Source organism: Pseudophryne corroboree, chromosome 3 (assembly GCF_028390025.1).
Source record: "Pseudophryne corroboree isolate aPseCor3 chromosome 3, aPseCor3.hap2, whole genome shotgun sequence".
Classification (NCBI taxonomy): domain Eukaryota; kingdom Metazoa; phylum Chordata; class Amphibia; order Anura; family Myobatrachidae; genus Pseudophryne; species Pseudophryne corroboree.
Genome location: NC_086446.1, coordinates 337,507,939 through 337,521,859, shown reverse-complemented (window position 1 = coordinate 337,521,859; position 13,921 = coordinate 337,507,939). Strand labels below are relative to the sequence as shown.

General features: G+C 45.5%; 1 protein-coding gene across 2 annotated transcripts in view; it reads left to right on the top strand.

Moving 5' to 3' along the window:
• CALCOCO2 (calcium binding and coiled-coil domain 2) overlaps positions 1 to 13,921 on the top strand; it is a 171,878-nt gene that overhangs the window by 58,814 nt on the left and 99,143 nt on the right. For both annotated transcript variants that reach the window (XM_063959598.1, XM_063959599.1), the window contains exons 7-9: positions 4,239 to 4,318; positions 5,336 to 5,426; positions 8,034 to 8,098. In XM_063959598.1, coding sequence (XP_063815668.1) covers positions 4,239 to 4,318; positions 5,336 to 5,426; positions 8,034 to 8,098 — 236 coding nt within the window. The remainder of the gene's footprint in view (positions 1 to 4,238; positions 4,319 to 5,335; positions 5,427 to 8,033; positions 8,099 to 13,921) is intronic.

Sequence of the window (13,921 nt, the reverse complement as noted above, 5' to 3'; positions counted from 1 at the left end):
CGATCTCAAGTCACCATCGGTTTTCTATCATCAGTATTCCTCTGAACTGTGTTTCCTATTACCAATACCAAGTCATCAGTATTCCTCTGAACTGTGTTTAATAAACTCTTTATACTTTTTACAAAGTTGTCTTGGTCATGCCTTCGGGCATTTGTTCTAAAGGTTCCCTGCATGTCCAAGAACCCTGTACTGCCTCCCAGGTACACATATACCTCAGCCTCTACAACTGAGGCTTCCCCCTGGTCAGCACCAGCCCTCAGTTGTGACACCTCCTATCTTTAAAAGTGCCCTTAAAACTCTTATTTTCATTTAAGATTTCCACCCCTGAACATATCCAGGCTCTACTTACCCCAGCTCCACTACTATCTGTGTGTCCACCCATATCCCCTGAAGTATCTAATCTCCCTGCCCTATTATCTTTTACCTTAATAGGTAATAATTATTGTATTTCTGTTACAGGTACAACACACACACACACACACACACACACACACACACACACACACACACACACACACACACACCCCACCTACCTATATATATATATATATATATAGCTACACACACACAGCCACATATACATACATACACACACATAAACAGTACACACACACAAACAGCCACATGTGTACATATACACACAAAATATATATTCTCTCAAATATATACTCCCACATATATTCACTCTCTTTCTCTCTCTCTCTCTCTCTCCCCCCCCCCGACCCCGGCACTCTCCCCTGTCAGTCCCCTCTCTTCTCACCTCACCAGTTGCTCCTCATCGCTGCCCCTGCTGGATCTACCTCTTTGTGTGGTAGCTGACCAGCCAGGGTGTTGGGCGGAATCCTTGCAGCCTGGGGGTCAGGAGGTGGGAGCCAGATAGCCGGGGGTCAAGAGGCAGGAGCTGGGCAGACAGAGGATCAGGAGGCAGCGGCGAGAGCCGGGCGATTAGAAAGCAGCGGCGGGAGCTGGGCGATTAGGAGGCAGAGGCGGGAGCTAGACAGCCGGGGTATCAGGAGGCGGGAGCTGGGGGTTCAGGAGGTGGGAGCCGGAGACTCAGAGTGCGGGGGCGGAGTCAGACAGCCTGGAAGTCACAAGGCAGGAGCCAGTGACTCGGAGTGCGGGGACGGGAGCCGGACAGACGGATTGTCAGGGGGTGGGCACCAGTGACGTGCGGTGGTGTGAGGCAGAGCCTTTCCTGTCATACTTACGTTTAAACCAGAGTTTTGAGTGAATAAAATATATGAAAAATACTGATAATTTGTTTGAAATATCTTCTTAGCATTATTCTAATAATTTTTATATCCCAAACTCTGGAGTAAAAAGTCTATGGCAGTGCCTCACCTGTGTATACTTTCCCCACATCTCTAATCAAAACTCACCAGATTTCCAGGAGTTTATAATGCTGCACCTGTGTATAATGCCTGGATGTACCCTTTGGCTCATATATTGCATGGAAATCTGGCTCTGGGGTTAGCCAGTGCCTCCTGAGCCATTTAGCTCACCGAATGTCCCTGGTGGGCACACAGTAACTGAAGTGCAACAGACGCAATGGAGAAGGTGCCCTCTTCACTGCTGGAGACCAGCAGCAACCGTCTCCATAGCCTCTGGGACTTCCGCTACTGACCCCTGGAGGTTACCCACCCCTCCACCCCATGGGAATATACTACCCCCCCCTCCCCCATGCAGAGCGCAAGGGAGCGTGTGTCAGGGGGGACTGATGATCAGCCCCCCTGCTGCAGCTGATCTCTGCACACGCAGAGATCAGCCAGAATGTGCTGGGAGATGAACTAAGTTCCCCTCCTTGCACTATGCTTCCAGAAGCTTGCGCTCCAGAATACCAGCCGCATGGTATTCTAGGGCTCGATTCTGGAAGTGACGTTGGTGGCCAGACACCACTGCATAACTCTAGGGGATCCAGGGAGCCAGAGGAGATCCATTCTGCAGAACGGATCTCCTCTTTCATATGACGGGGGACGCGGTGGGCAGCGTGTTGCATGTTATGTGACCTGGCCAGGTAACATACACCTGGCTCCGGTTGCATCACATGCAACGATTTTATCCATAAAAGCTGTATTAATTCCACATTTTGTTATGTTACAGCCTTATTCCAAAATGGAATAAATTAATTTTTGTCCTCAAACCTCTACACCCAATACCCCATAATGACGTGATTTATTTATTTTTTTCAATTTTTGAAAATTTATTAAAAATAAAAAATGAAGAAATCACATGTACATAAGTATTCACAGCCTTTGCTCAATACTTTGTTGATGCACCTTTGGCAGCAATTACAGTCTCAAGTCTTTTTGAATATGATGCCACTAGCTTGGCACACCTATCTTTGGGCAGCGTCGCCCAGTCCTCTTTGCAGCACCTCTCAAGCTCCATCAGGTTGGATGGGAAGCGTTGGTGCACAGCCATTTTCAGAGATGTTCAATTGGATTCAAGTCTGGGCTCTGGCTGGGCCACTCAAGGACATTTACAGAGTTGTCCTGGAGCCACTCCTTTGATATCTTGGCTGTGTGCTTAGGGTCGTTGTCCTGCTGAAAGATGAACCGTCGCCCCAGTATGAGGTAAAGAGCGCTCTGGAGCAGGTTTTCATCTAGGATGTCTCTGTACATTGCTGCATTCATCTTTCCCTCTATCCTGAATAGTCTCCCTGTTCCTGCTGCTGAAAAACATCCCCACAGCATGATGCTGCCACCACCATGCTTCACTGTAGGGATGGTATTGGCCTGGTGATGAGCGGTGCCTGGTTTCCTCCAAACATGACGCCTGGCATTCACGCCAAAGAGTTCAATTTCTGTCTCATCAGACCAGAGAATTTTGTTTCCTATGGTCTGAGAGTCCTTCAAGTGCATTTTGGCAAACTCCAGACGGGCTGCCATGTGCTTTTTACTAAGGAGTGGCTTCCGTCTGGCCACTCTACCATACAGGCCTGATTGGTGGATTGCTACAGAGATGGTTGTCCTTCTAGAAAGTTCTCCTCTCTCCACAGAGGAATGCTTTAGCTCTGACAGAGTGACCATCAGGTTCGTGGTCACATCCCTGACTAGGGCCCTTCTCTCCCGATTGCTCAGTTTAGACGGCGGGCCAGCTCTAAGAAGAGTCCTTGTGGTTCCAAACTTCTTCCATTTACGGATGATGGAGGCCACTGTGCTCATTGGAACCTTCAAAGCAGCAGATATTTTTCTGTGCCCTTCCCCAGATTTGTGCCTCAAGACAATCCTGTCTCTGAGGTCTACAGACAATTCCTTTGACTTCATGCTTGGTTTGTGCTCAGACATGCACTGTCAAGTGTGGGACTTTATATAGACAGGTGTGTGCCTTTCCAAATCATGTCCAATCAACTGAATTTACCACAGGTAGACTCCGATTAAGCTGTAGGAACATCTCAACGATGATCAGTGGAAACAGGATGTACCTGAGCTCAATTTTGAGCTTCATGGCAAAGGCTTTGAATACTTATGTACATGTGATTTCTTCGTTTTTTTATTTTCAATAAATTTCCAAAAATCTCACACTTTTTTCACGTTGTCATTATGGGGTATTGTGTGTAGAATTTTGAGGACAAAAATGAGTTTATTCAATTTTAGAATAAGGCTGTAACATAATAACATGTGGAAAAAGTGAAGAGCTGTGAATACTTTCTTGATGCACTGTATATGATATTGCCCAAACACTTGGCTTTCAATTAGTCTTGCACTGTATCTTTTTAAACCTGGAGCATAGGCAACACAGGGATTGAATACTTATTCAAGCAGCATTTTTAATTTGTTATTTTATTTTTTATTTTTTTTATCTATAGATAACTAATGAATTATGAGTTTCAAAATGTACTGTCAGAGACTATGTATTCACAGTAAACATACCGTCTAGAACAGTCTGTGGATTTATGATTATACAGACAAATCTGCTGACTTCTTAGGGTGTTCAACATTTTTGCAAGACACTGTGTACACAGATTTTCCCATAATATGAAAATTACTGTGTTTACATGTAATATATATTATACAGTAGTTGACAAATCTCCAGGAACACCAGCTAGACTCTGAGTTTTGGGTAAGATCTCCAGGGAGAGTAGACAATTTTCCAGGAAGGGTGTTTACCTGAAATGACATTGAGTCCTTCCCACATCAGAGAACATTGTAGATAACAGGTGTACTTCTGCTTTGATATGTTTTGCTTTTGGATACTGGGAAACATTGTCACATTCATTACTAATTTGTATACCTTAGGAAAATCAAATGAAAGAGCTTGAGGAGGAAAAAGCGAAGATGAACAAAATCATTCAGTCTTTGGAGCTTGATGTACAGAAGTAAGTGTTTTAAGTGTCAATGAGAATTGCAGTGGTTGTTTGCATGCATTTCCCCCAGGAACCCATTTGAGATATTCGTCGATCTAGGAGAAAAGTGGTTTTGCTACCTACAGACCATTTACAACCGATGTAACTTTTATTTCTGTGAAAAGTGTAGTAGGTCTACTAAATATTTGTATTATGCCAGCCTTCAGACTATGGGTCTGATCCAGAACCATACACAATGATGATATTATTATCACCAGTTATTTATATAGCGCACACATATTCCGCAGCGCTTTACAGAGAATATTTGGCCATTCTCATCAGTCCCTGCCCCAGTAGCGCTTACAGTCTATATTCCCTATCACATGTACACACATTCTAAATGCTGATGCCGTAATCTTGACACTTCTCGGAATTCCGTCACTGGAATCCCGACAGCCGGGATCCCGAACGAGCGGAGGCCAGACAGCCGGAGAGGTAAGCCAAGGAGGAAGGGGGGCAATTTTTTTTATGGTGCAACTGATGTGCGTCTAAACACGCATCAATTCACCTAATTCAGGTCGCATCGCAAACGTGATACGACCGCAATTTCTGAGAAGCCACCACTGTGCATACACGCATGCTCCTTCTTGTGTGTACGTAAGCAGTTAATGCGGTTAATGCCGGTGAAGGAGCGTTTTTAGGGTGACGCCGGGGAAACGTGGGCGTGTTAGTGGTGTTTTTGGGGTGGTTGCGTGTCATCACATGTAGCAGCTCCAATCGAAAAACTGAAGGCAGATCTCCTGTCATCGCAGCCAGGTTCCATAGTTTCTGTGGCACGATCGCAATTAAAGCGTGATCGCAGTTGGTGGCCGACGTTAGGCGGCCTTGCCCTGCGATGGGCATCCCCCAGTATGCGATTGCAAGAGTAGCAGATTCTTCTAAAAAGCAGAATCTGCTACTCTTACTGAATAAGGTCCAATATCCTTTGTGGGAGTATGTGGTATTGGAAGTGCTTATATTCCCAGTATACATTCCTACCAATTTTTACAGGTTGCGGAGCAAAGAAGAGAAACTGAGCAAAGAACTTACGGATACTGAGACATTAAAAACTACAAATATAGAATTAATGGAATGTTCCCAGGTAAGCACAAATACAATACTGTATAAATTCAGGGTGGTGTATTTCTTTTGCATTAATAAGATCATGGTGTAGTAGAATCATTTGTATAGAATACCCAAAAAAAAGTGATTGTTAAGGGCTAGGGCGATCCAAAAGTTTATCAATTCAATGATAAACAAAATGGTCTGGAGCAGCAATGGCACTGGGAATCCTTATTTGTTGTTCTATACATGTCTGAACACCTCCCTGACTGTGTGCTGATATAGGGCCTAATTCAGGCTGGAGCGCAATAAACGACCCAACTGTAATTTCGGAGAAAAAGATGCATGCCCAATTGTAATTTCGGAGAAAAAGATGCATGTGCCCGCATTTTCTGTGTGTGTGTGTGTGGGGGGGGGGGGGGGGATAGGGGGCAGAAAATGCGATTGCCTCTGCCTGTCAATCAGGGAGAGGCGGGCGCGGGGTGGGGGACATGCTCCATTTCCAGGGAGGAGACGGTGTGTTGCGGAGGTGGCTGAGTGGGGACGTGTCAGGGTCATGATCACGGCGGCTACGTGAAGTCACAGGCAGCAGGAAGATGGCGGCACGTCTCCTGCAGTCGCAGCTAAGCTGCGCCGGCAAGAGGCTTCAACAATTTCTGCTAACAAGCAGAAATTGCGATGCTTCGCATTTTCTGCTTGATAAAAAGTGGGGGAGGCTCCGGTCAGCATGCCGGGCGGCCTTGCCCAGCAATGAGTGGCCCCCAGCATGCGATACAAAGGATAGCAAATTCTGCTAATTAGGAGAATTTGCTATCCTTACTGAATTAGGCCCATAATTGGGAAGAAATAAGGAAACTGAAATGCATTAGACTTAAAAACATGTTCCAGATGAATTCACTGGGGGAAGAGATAGTGAATATAGCACAATTATAATTGTGGGACAAGGACCCACAGCAAAAGTGCTCACTTTTGGGACATGACCTTGGACTGCACATCCTAATTCCAAACATAACAAGAGGTGATATCATCCCGAGACTTGTAGGTCCACACAGAAAAAATATAATGCAGGTGCATACTCTATAGTACTAATCACTGCTTATCAGAATAATTATAATAAACTCTGCAATCTAACAGAGCAAAACTGTGCTTAGCATGCTTTCACATGAGGTTAACGTGGGGCAGCAGGTTTGTGCAGAAATGTAGCAGTAAACAACATGGTGTAATGCGATCCAGTCCAGGGTTTCCAAGGGTCATTGGTAAGCCATGAACAAGGCTAATCATACCCCTTTCAGACTGGCAGAGCCGGGTCACACCCGGGAATGTGTTCCGGGATGTATTCCGGGACGCATCCCGGGATTGACCCCTTTCAGACAACACTTAGACCTGGGATCGACCCGGGACAGCCCCATTCACACTGATCCCGGGAAATCCCTGCAAATACATATGTATTTCATTAGAAATGGACATTTTTCTGGCCTGGCTCACATAGATGAGGTCACAATAGGAAAGCAAAGGAAGGAGTGGGGCCTTCTCACAGCATTGTTGTAGTCATGGCCGGGGGGAGTACCAGTGTGTATGCCGGAGCTCGTGATTCTTTCTGCTTTACAGATGTTTAATGCAGCCAGTGAGATCATGATGCAGCTTGTCACACTGTGCACTATACTGCACATATATTTTATGAGGAGGAGGAGGGCGCAATTTATGGTGGAGAGGGCTGCTAGTCGCTGCCAGTATTTGCGCAGGAGGGAGGCCTCATATCATCCAGAATTAGTACCAACCTGAAACTGAATATGGGGACCAACCGATCATTGTGGTCCAAAGATAAAAACTAGTGACACGTGCACAACTTGAATCCAAATTATGAGTTGAGCAGAACTTATACTTCTGGAAATTTGTGTTTGGAATGGGGGTTGAGGGGTTCAGGAGTTTCATGTCTTAGGGGGTAGGCAGTCTGTGGCACTCCAGTTGTTGTGTAACTACACATCCCAGCGTGCCCTGCCACAGTTTTGATTAATTCAGTTGATTAAAATTGACCTTTTAGTAAATTTACTCCCAGGTCTACTGTTCCACTCTTCAGTATAATGAGGGTCATTCCGAGTTGTTCGCTCGTTGCCGATTTTCGCAACGGAGCGATTAAGGCGAAAATGCGCATGGTACGCAGTGCGCATGCGCTAAGTATTTTAGCACAAAACTTAGTAGATTTACTCACGTCCGAACGAAGAATTTCCATCGTTGAAGTGATCGTAGTGTGATTGACAGGAAGTGGGTTTTTCTGGGAGGAATCTGACCGTTTTCTGAGAGTGTGCGGAAAAACGCAGGCGTGCCAGGATAAAACGCGGGAGTGTCTGGAGAAACGGGGGAGTGGCTGGCCGAACGCAGGGCGTGTTTGTGACGTCAAACCAGGAACGAAATGGGCTGAGCTGATCGCAGTGTAGGAGTAAGTCTCGAGCTACTCAGAAACTGCTAATTCTGCTAATCTTTCGTTCGCAATTCTGCAAAGCTAAGATGCACTCCCAGAGGGCGGCGGCCTAGCGTGTGCAATGCTGCTAAAATCTGCTAGCGAGCGAACAACTCGGAATGACCCCCTATATGCGCATTGATTTTTGGTTCCTACATTGTAGCAAATACTCTTTCTCCTGTTTGTTAGAAGCTGCAAAATCAAGTGAAGCTCCTTGAAGAAGAAAGGAAGAAGCTGGAGTCAGAGTTGTCACAGTGTGTATACATAGATTATGGTTGTATATATATGTTGTATGTATATTGGGCCTAAGTCATTTTTGTACGCATGCCAATATTTTTGTAACGGAGCAATTATCAGCAGACTGCGCATGTGCCATGACCATACTGTGCAAGCACCAAGGTACCTTTGCGATCTCGCTCGCACTGACCTTTTATGTGCAGAGTAATTGACAGAAAGGGACCATTTGGGGAGTTAATATGGAAGTGGTGGCAAAAATGCAAGCGTACCATGACCATTTTCAAGGCGTGTATCTGCCTTCAGCTGAGATCATGGCGCCAGCATTATTACTGCCACGGCCTGTCTGCGTAAACTTAGATCAACCGTAGGAGTCGATGTTCCTCGTTATTGTGTCGTTGCTGCATATGTGTATGCAACTGTAGAGGACTTTGCCAGGCTCTAGTGGGCGTCGTTCCTGGGCTGCGACGATTATCAGTTCCGTAACCTAAGAAAACACAGCTGCATATGCATTTGCGAAAAAACATGAATTCGGCCCATTGTGTTCAATTGTTGACTGTCTGTAAATAGCTTGATTTTATATGTATAATTACAGCAGGCAGTGAGGTCTGAGTGACGTGTTTATTATTTTAATACAGTAGTCTGGAATTGACTTCTGCTCTGCATAACAAATACATATAATACTATTTCAGCTTAATTAGTGTCAATGTCTGACCCACTTCAGTCATGTTATGTCTGGTGTGCTCAGAGCTCATTAAAACAATAGGGCATTTAAAATGGATACTACAGAATTTGTGATTGGTCTGGTCATCCACTGCCTTATCTAGCCAATGGGCAGCCCTCTCTTGCCTGAAAGATCCCCCTGCAATAATCTTCCTTGCCAATTGCTGTCATTCAGGCTTCGGAACGAACTAGTAATGAATCACTTAATTTAGTTACCATATAGTAAAATATATTTGTGGACCTTGTTCTAAATCCCTGATGTGCCACCAATTTTACAATGTTCTAAATAAATTACCACTCTTCTTCATTAATTTGAAAGGGTATCATAAAGTTTTAATTATCACCATGAAGTTATTGAGATATCTGGATGTACTCTGATCAACAGAATCACTGATCCTTATGTGCATGATGTTGTAAATTAAAGCTACTTATGTCAACTTGGTTCATTTGAGGAGCTGGTAGATGTCAGTAACCTGCATGACGGACAAAATTGAAGCCTGCAGTGTTATCCAGTTCCTCCATTTAAAGGGTAACAGCGCTCACTAGATCCATGATGAAATGGTGGTGTTATGTTCAACGTACTTGGAACCCAAGAGATTGGGTGGCAGTAGAAGGGTTCCGAGTACAGATACGTGAAGCTGCAATAGAACCGAGATACGCAGCTTCCCCTAACAAAAATCCCTGACTCCGTTGTCCTTCCCAGTGGTTGATTAACGCCTGCAAGACTATGGTTTCTTGTGCCCACGGCAGCCGTGTTTGAATGGGCGAATTAGGTCCGCCCAGACTCCGATGCCCCCTGGTCTTAATGGGAGACAAGACATTAACCGAGACCAAGGAGAACAAGGGGAAAACTAACTAAGATTGACACGACTAAAACACAGAAGGATACAAAAAATAACAAAGTAGTTTATGTGCGGCACGGCCGCCTGGAACAACAGCAAATCAAGTAATGCAGCCTAACTGACAAATACGAACCCGTCGTAATAAGGCGAGGACAGCAATGCAGAAATCTCCGCAAAAATGATACAACCAAAAATAAAGAAAATACGGCTTCAGCCATAAAGTGCGGCAGAGCCACTACTCACGACACCACGAAAGGTGTGCGCAGGAAACGACCGGAATCCAGAGGCTTCGGATACCAGACCACTCTACTGGAAGGCAACTTGGAGGACAGCAGGAAACGATCCCTCAGACAGGACTCAGGAAACTGGACACAGAACACTGGAGTACACAAGCTGGATGCAGGAACACACCAGAGTCAGGAAGACAGGCTTCACAGGAAGCTGCTGACAGGGACCAGGAACTGCTGACAGGGACCAGGAACAATTTTGCAGGAAGCTAACCAAGAACTGGAACATACAGGTACAATAACAAACTTCTATCACAGGCGCTGGACTGCAGGGCTAGCTGGGTAATAAGGGAAGCACGCCCCAATCAGGATGGCTGGAAGCCAGGCACAAGGTAATGGCCAAAATACTGGCAGGTGAGGTTACACAGACAAGAGCCAGACTGCAGTACACAGACTCACCACATAATGACCAAATTATCTGACAGGTGAGGCTTAACACATAGAAAACAGGCTGCTGTTACACAGACTCGCCACTGGCGGCCACCAAGAGTCTTCTAAACAAGTACAAGAGAAATCCTGGCATGCAAACAGAAATATAACATAAAATTCATGAACAGAAAGAAAACTGGAATGAACCACTGCTTGTGGATCATAACACATGGCTGTTTATGGTGATGAAAGTCCATCATATAACACTGTTGTAAGGTGGGAAAAGATCTTTCAAACTGGACACTTCGCTCTCAGATGAGCCTCGATCTTGGAGACCCTCAATTACAGATGATCATGACACAGTGAAGAAAGTGGAGGCTCTTGTCCTTGAAGACAGACAACTATCCTTTGAAATGATCATGAAAGAAGTTGGTTTTAGTTATGGAAGTGTGTGGAAGATTATGCATGAGCAACTGCACATGTCTAAAGGGTCAACATGATGGGTTTCCCGCTTGCTGACCCCATTTTACAAGCAAACTCGATGTGACCTTTTGTAGCAGATATTGATACTGATGGAGCAGGATGAAGAGAATTTCTTTGCATGTCTCAAGACTATAGATGAATGCTGGGTCTACCTGTACTATCCTGAGACCAAAGAAATGAGCAACACCCATTCCCCCCTCCCAAAAAGGCTAGGGTGCAGAAATCTGCAGGGAAGGTCAAGCAGTCCATTATTTGGGACTGTCGTGGCATAATCCTAACCGATTACCTTTCTGAGGGGTCAGACCATCATCACTGCTTGTTACTGCACCCTTCTGCAGAAATTGTAAGATGCTGTGGAAGAAAAATACTGTGATTTGATCATCAAAGGCATCCGTCTGCTAGCCGACAATGCACATGCACATTCCGGCCAAGCACCCTCTGTGGAAGTCGACAGGTGTTGCTATGAAATGTTGCCCCATCTCCCCCTATTCACCTGATCTCGCACCCAGCGACTTCTTACTCTTCCCTGAGATGAAGATGCCACATTGGGGTAGGCGATTTGACAACACAAGTGATGTCATTCTGGAAGTGGAACAGTGGTTCTCGAGGCAATCCCAGAACATCTGTAATAAAGAGCTGCGGAAGGTCAAGAAACGCTGGCAGAAATGTGTGGCTCTGCATGGCGACTGCACGGAGAAGCCTTAAGTTCAACATACCACATTTAACTTTCTATCTCATTCTGTTCATGGTGATAACTGAAATGTTATGATTAATTATAATTATTTACAATATGTTTATGGACTATGTGACCCGTTGCCTGGCCACTCTTGCTGCCAACAATACTGGGGCCTGCTTTGGCACCCTTACTTTGGGAGAGGGGGGGATGCGACTGGATGGGACATGCAGTAAACATAACTAGTTGGTGGCAGAGCAGCCGTCAACAGTTAAGGTGGGTACACACTAACAGATATATCTGCAGATCAGTTGATCTGCAGATATATCTATGGACGGATCGAGCAGTGTGTTCAGCATACACACTGCTCGATCCGTCGGGGACTGACGTCATGAACTGGGCGGGCGTGTACACACGCCCGCCCAGTTCACCTGTCAATCACCGCCGACCGCCCCGTACACACACAGCGACGCGCCAATATATCGGTAGATATATTGGCCGTCGGCTGTGCTGCGCGGCCGACGCGATACGTCTATGAACGACGGAGTTCACAGACGTATCGGCCGTACACACTGGCCAACGGTCCCGCGATATATCGGCCGTTCAGGAGAACGGCCGATATATCGACCAGTGTGTACGGGCCTTTACATGATCTCATGCCATTGGTGCGTGCAGCAGTGAGTGGATGGTTGAAGGGGAGAAAAGGCATGCTAGGCACAACCCCAGAGGCGTGGCCACATCATAAGTCATAGGTGTGAAATGTTGAGCAGTATGGTTCTCACACGTCTTTCAGCTGACTTTTTGTCATTCGTTAATTGTCCTGCTGCTGCTCCTCTCTAACACAAACTAATGTATTCTGTAAAAGTGTGTTTGTTTCCTTCCCAATAATAATACCATATTCTTAAAGCAAATATACTATTTTAACATTTCATAACTTTTCATAATGAATAACTAATTATATGCCTTTTAATAACTTACTCACAAGGTTGTTATATACCTTTTAGTCACTAGTATAATTCTATTCAAGAACAATTGCACACCTAATGTAGAAAAGTAGTGTATTTACAAAACAATTGAGTCTCAATAAAGTTCACATATTATAAAACAGTATTATTACATTGTAATATACAATGCATTAGTTCAACATGTTTTACTATATACAGTAAGATATAGAGAGACAGAGAGAAATACAGAGAGATAGAGTTGGTGTGGGGTGTGTTGGTTGGGATCAGGGCTGTTTGTAGACAATTTGGCTCCAAGTGCGAGCATTAAAAGAAATGCCCCCCACCCATTGACATTCAAAAATGCCCCTCCCAGCCCCCCCTCCCCCACAGACATAAAAAAAACTATTTTGTGTGCGCCTTCGGTGGCCTTCTGACTGCTGGGATCTCGACCGCCAGTATTACATACCGGAGCCCTATTTCCCATATAGATGTACTAAAGGGCCATGCATGCTGTAATGGTTAGTAAAACATCTGTGGCAGCTGGCCAGTTCCCCTCAGGAGACTGTCCGCACCGCTAAACATGGGCCCCTACCACTGCATTCACCTAGTGGGCCCCTTTATGCCCCAGTCTGACACTGTTACAATATAGGGGGTCATTCCGAGTTGATCGCTAGCTTCCGTTATTCACAGCGCAGCAATCAGGCTAAAAATCTGCATTTCTGCACATGTGTATGCACCGCAATGCACACGCGCAACGTACGGGTACAAAGTCCTTTGTGGTTTTGCACAGGTTCTAGCAACATTTTCATTCGCACTGGCGGCCGCAAGAAGATTGACAGGAAAGGGGCGTTTCTGGGTGTCAACTGACCGTTTTCAGGGAGTGTTTGGAAAAATGCAGGCGTGCCAGGGAAAACGCTGGGCGGGTGTGTGACGTCAAAAGCCAACCCTCCAACGTTAGAATCAACGCACACGAAGATTAAGTATAGGGCTCGTCTTGTTTTGCACGAAATGTTTTTGCAGGCGTTCTGCTGCACAGGCGTTCGCACTTCTGCAAAGCGAAAATACACTCCCCGGTGGGCGGCGACAATGCGTTTGCACGGCTGCTAAAAACTGCTAGCGAGCGATCAACTCGAAATGACCCCCATAGTCTTTTCAGTGATGCCTTTCAGTCAACCCCATAGTGACATCACAGCTCCCCATCTTTAACCCGTTTCGCTTCTGCAGAGACATCCATCACATACACCTGTGATTTCTTTGTGCTGGAAAGACCTGCTGTGCAACAGCATGAAACTCAATCTCTGTTCCTTACCCTTACCATCAGGCTTGTGACAGGCCACAATTTATCATAATGCAGCAGTATTAGTATTACCACGTTGGGGTCTATTTACTATGGAGATAAAGTGGCTGGAAAATAAAGCACCAGCCAATCAGCTCCCAGCTGTCATTATTCAAACCCAGTCTGTGAGATGGCAGTTAGGAACTGATTGGCTGGTACTTTATCTCCGCCCACTTTATCTCCATC